Source organism: Vigna unguiculata, chromosome 4 (assembly GCF_004118075.2).
Source record: "Vigna unguiculata cultivar IT97K-499-35 chromosome 4, ASM411807v1, whole genome shotgun sequence".
In the NCBI taxonomy this organism is placed as follows: Eukaryota; Viridiplantae; Streptophyta; class Magnoliopsida; order Fabales; family Fabaceae; genus Vigna; species Vigna unguiculata.
In genome coordinates this window covers 6,029,414-6,033,705 of record NC_040282.1, presented here as the reverse complement: position 1 = coordinate 6,033,705, position 4,292 = coordinate 6,029,414, and the positions used below count along the sequence as shown (strand labels likewise).

Here is a 4,292-nt window from a genome sequence, read left to right as displayed (position 1 = left end):
TTTAACAAAATTAAATTTATTTAAATATATATTTCATATTAAACTTTATTTAAATATTATTTTAAATATTTATATATCAATAATTTATAGACAAATATTAAAATATTTTTAATTATAAATTCATAAACTAAAGAAGACCAGAATAAATAACAACAAATATCCCAGTATCACAATAAATATACATTTATGAAGGGTCTCAAAAAATCAGAAACCTGAAAAGATGAGCAATATTCCAGTTGTGCTGGTGCTACCTTATCCAGCACAAGGACATGTGAACCCTTTGATGATCCTGTCACAAAAGTTGGTCAAAAATGGTTGCAAAGTGGTTTTTGTGAACACAGAATTCGACCACAAGCGAGTGGTGAGTTCCTTTGGAGAGCAACAACATAGTAGGAAGCATGAGGAAGAATCGGTGATGAAGTTGGTTTCAGTCCCTGATGGGTTAGGAGCTGATGATGATAGAAACGATTTTGGCAAGCTGTGTGATGCTCTGCAGAACTCGATGCCAAAAGAACTTGAGAAACTGATACATAATATGCATTTGAAAGGTGAGAACAAAATCAGCTTCATTGTTGCAGATTTGTTCATGGCTTGGGCGTTGGATGTTGGGAAAAAATTTGGAATGAAAGGAGCAATAGTGGGCCCTGCATCAGCTACAACGTTTGCCCTAATGTGCAGTATTCCCTCTCTTATTCATGATGGAACCTTAGACTCCGATGGTAAGATTACTCCTTTACTGTGCTGTTCTTAGACATTGTTCTATTTTTATTTTTTTTTATGAAAGAATAGTTTAAATGTGATTCAGTATTCCCTAATGTGCAGTATTCCCTCTCTTTTTTTTTTTTTTTTGAATTAATATAAAATTGAAATTGGTTTTTTTTTTCTCAATTTATGATATATTTTGATTTCAAAATTTAAAAGTGAGTGGAAGTAGACCTTTTAACTTAACAAAAGTGTGTTAATTTAAAAGTGTGTTAATTGATGTTTCAAACTGATATTTGGGTTTAGACCGTTTATTAATTTTTATTTCAAACGTAAAATATGAAACATCACTACTAAAAAAAATTCATATTTCTACCAATTTTGTTTTTAAATTTTTTTCGTAAGAAATACTTACAAATTTTGTTGTGAAAAAAACTTTTGCAAGAAATTGTTACCAATTTTTTTGCAAAATATTTTGTATAAAACACTTTTCGCAACAAATTTTGTAGGAAATACTTATAAATTTTAAAATTTTGTAGGAAATAATTTTTCACGAAAGAATTACCTACCAATTAAGATTCTTAGAAAAAATGGCAGTAAAAAGTCTTTTCTTGCAAATTTTTTTAACAAATTTGTAAGAAAAATTTCATGTAATATGAAAATTTCTAATAGTGCACAATTTAATAGGTAAAAAAAATTGATTTTTAATTGAGGATTATTTCTGTATATGATCTACATTTATTATGCAGATGTCATACTCAAAGTTTTCATGCAACTTATTACACCAATATATAAAATTTAGTTTAATTGATTTATTTAAATATAAATAACATGATTTGAATAGTTTCACTGAATAGCCAATACAAATTTCGTGACCATGCTTATCAACCAATATAGTATCTTTAAGAAAAACAAATTTTCATACTAGTGTCTTTCTTTATAGTGATTTATGAAATTATATTATGTGGTGCATACAGTAAAAGTATTAAATATTAGATGATAAATAAACATGTCTTTATAGGTATTATTTAAACTCATTTATGTTTTAACAAAGAATTTTTATATTGATTGAGTATTAATATAGATAATATTTTTCAATTGAATATGGAAATACCAGTCCCATTCCATTTTCATACCCGTCCTAATAATGATCTTGATCCATTTAAATTATTAAATAATCATTTTATTAGGTAACCTAAAGAAAAAGAAAAAGAAAAAGAAAAAGAAAAAATATATATATATATATATATAATATTCTCTTGATTTTTATTTTTATATTGCTTCTTTTATTTTCATTACATACCTTTGTTTTATATTAACAAAATTCACTAATATCTTCAAGAAAATTTCTCCTTTACCATGATGGATGTTCAAATAATGTACTTTTAATTACTGTTAATCACAGAGTTTTATGTCTCACATTCAAATATTTTTATAATTTTTTAATATTTTTATTTATTGATTTTTCACATATAAAAATATTTAATTGCTAATTTCAAATGTTCAAATGCATAAACCTTGCATTATGTAGTTAATATAAAAAATTTATCTTTTTTATTTTCTTTGACCCTTAATTTGTTTTATATGAATAACTTTTGTTTTGCTTCAACAATTATCAATATCTCTTACAATTTAACTACTTTGATATTTGAAAATTTTTTCTTACATCTCAAATATACTTTTCATCTTATCACACATTTAATTCATTTAATTTTACATTTCTTCATTTATTTTATTTCATTGAACTGTATATCAAGTTGCTTTCAAGACACACATCCAATCATTTTTACTCTATTTTAATATATTTATTTGGTTATATTTTTATCATATAAAATACCGTTTTTGATGATTTTTTACATAATCATTTTTATTTTCTAACTCATTTCATAAGTGTAATTTTATCACAACAATTGTATAAAAACATTTTAGTTACTATAATATAATAATTTAATATCATTGTCATGTATCTTGTTTATCACTATCCAACATAGATTGAAGTTAAAAAGATAAAAGATTTATGTCAAATTTTAATTATTATTAATTTAACCTTTGTTATTTGTACAATTTTGTTCAAGTGTTGTATTATAATTTTTGTTAGTATATAAAAAAAATTAATTAGAATTTAGAGAAACTAATTAAAACATTAAAACTTAAATACTTATTTTTATTCTTGTAATATTTTTAAAATAATTTTTAATGTTATCAACTTTGTTTTATTTTCCAAACTTAATAAATATTTTGATTATAAGAGACAGTAAGGCCTATTAATTAAACATTGAATAAAAAAAATTGCCACAATAATGCTTTTTTTTGTTTTTTGTTTTTTTTTTTGTATTGCAGGTGTAAGATTAACAACAAAAGAGACAATTCAAATATCATCAAGTATGGCTGAGATGAATATAGGAGACTTGTTTTGGTTGAACATAGGAGACATAATAAATGGTAAGAAAATATTTCAGTATCTAATATACTGTTGTCAAAGTTTAAATTTGACAGAATGGTGGCTCTGCAACACTACAGATGAACTTGAACCTGGTGCACTATCATTTGTTCCTAAGATCCTACCAATTGGTCCATTATTAAGAAGTTATGACACTAAAAGTGGTACTACAAAAGCAATTGGACAGTATTGGGAAGAAGATCTCTCTTGCATAAGTTGGCTTGATGAACAACATCATGGTACTGTTTTGTATGTTGCATTTGGTAGTATCACTCTTTTTGATCAAAACCAATTCAATGAACTTGCTCTTGGATTAGTCCTCACCAAGAGACCTTTTCTTTGGGTTATAAGAGAAGACAATAAAATGGAATACCCTACAGAATTCAAAGGGCACAAAGGTAAGATAGTTAGTTGGGCTCCTCAACAAAAGGTTCTAAGCCACCCTGCCATAGCCTGTTTTGTCAGTCACTGTGGTTGGAATTCTACCATGGAAGGTTTGTCCAATGGAGTACCTTTCTTGTGTTGGCCATATTTTGCAGAGCAAATTCAGAACGGAAGATACATTTGTGATGAGTTAAAGGTTGGGTTGGGATTTGACAAAGATAAAAATGGAATTGTGTCATGCAAGGAGGTAAAATTGAAAGTGGAACAACTCCTCAACGATGAGAACATGAAATCAAGGTCTCTTGAGTTGAAGGAGAAAGTTATGAACAACATAGTCAAAGGAGGTGCATCATTGGAGAAGCTTCATAGGTTTGTCAAGTGGATTAAAGAGTAGGAATTGACATTTAAATTTCATTTTATGCCTTTATGTATTAATTTATGTTAGTTAACATAACTCATACATGAATTTTGATGAAAACTCTCCCAAAATTTAGTGATATTTTTAAGCTATTGAAATTTCTTATTTACATTTTATTGCGTCAAAACAATAATACAGTGTTATTCTGTAGTTTTTGTTTTGTTTTAATTTCCTTTGATTTTGTATTGTATGATCATTGTCCATATATATATATATATATATATATATATATATATATTATTCACTATATATTTAACATATTTTTCGTATTAAAAATTTATGAAAATCTGTGAAGTAAAGATTTTTGTTTAATGTATAAAACATTTTTTTCACCCAAATAAGACTACA

General features: G+C 26.0%; 1 protein-coding gene across 2 annotated transcripts; it reads left to right on the top strand.

Moving 5' to 3' along the window:
• Positions 1-203: 203 nt before the first annotated feature.
• LOC114181691 (UDP-glycosyltransferase 83A1-like) lies at positions 204-4,053 on the top strand. Of its 2 annotated transcripts, XM_028068215.1 has the most exons (3): positions 204-719; positions 3,043-3,144; positions 3,223-4,053. In XM_028068215.1, the coding sequence occupies exons 1-3, from the start codon at positions 221-223 to the stop codon at positions 3,918-3,920; spliced, it is 1,299 nt and encodes a 432-aa protein (XP_027924016.1). In that variant the 5' UTR covers positions 204-220; the 3' UTR covers positions 3,921-4,053. The 2 variants fall into 2 exon arrangements, with proteins under 2 accessions (XP_027924016.1, XP_027924015.1); XM_028068214.1 differs by having other exon boundaries at positions 3,043-4,053.
• The last annotated feature ends 239 nt before the right edge of the window (positions 4,054-4,292 follow it).

Excerpts from the sequence above, each read along its gene's own strand:
- LOC114181691 (XM_028068214.1), top strand. The coding sequence starts at position 221 with ATGAGCAATATTCCAGTTGTGCTGGTGCTACCTTATCCAGCACAAGGA. Across the intron at positions 720-3,042 it reads TGGAACCTTAGACTCCGATG|GTGTAAGATTAACAACAAAA; the intron begins GTAAGATTACTC and ends TTTGTATTGCAG.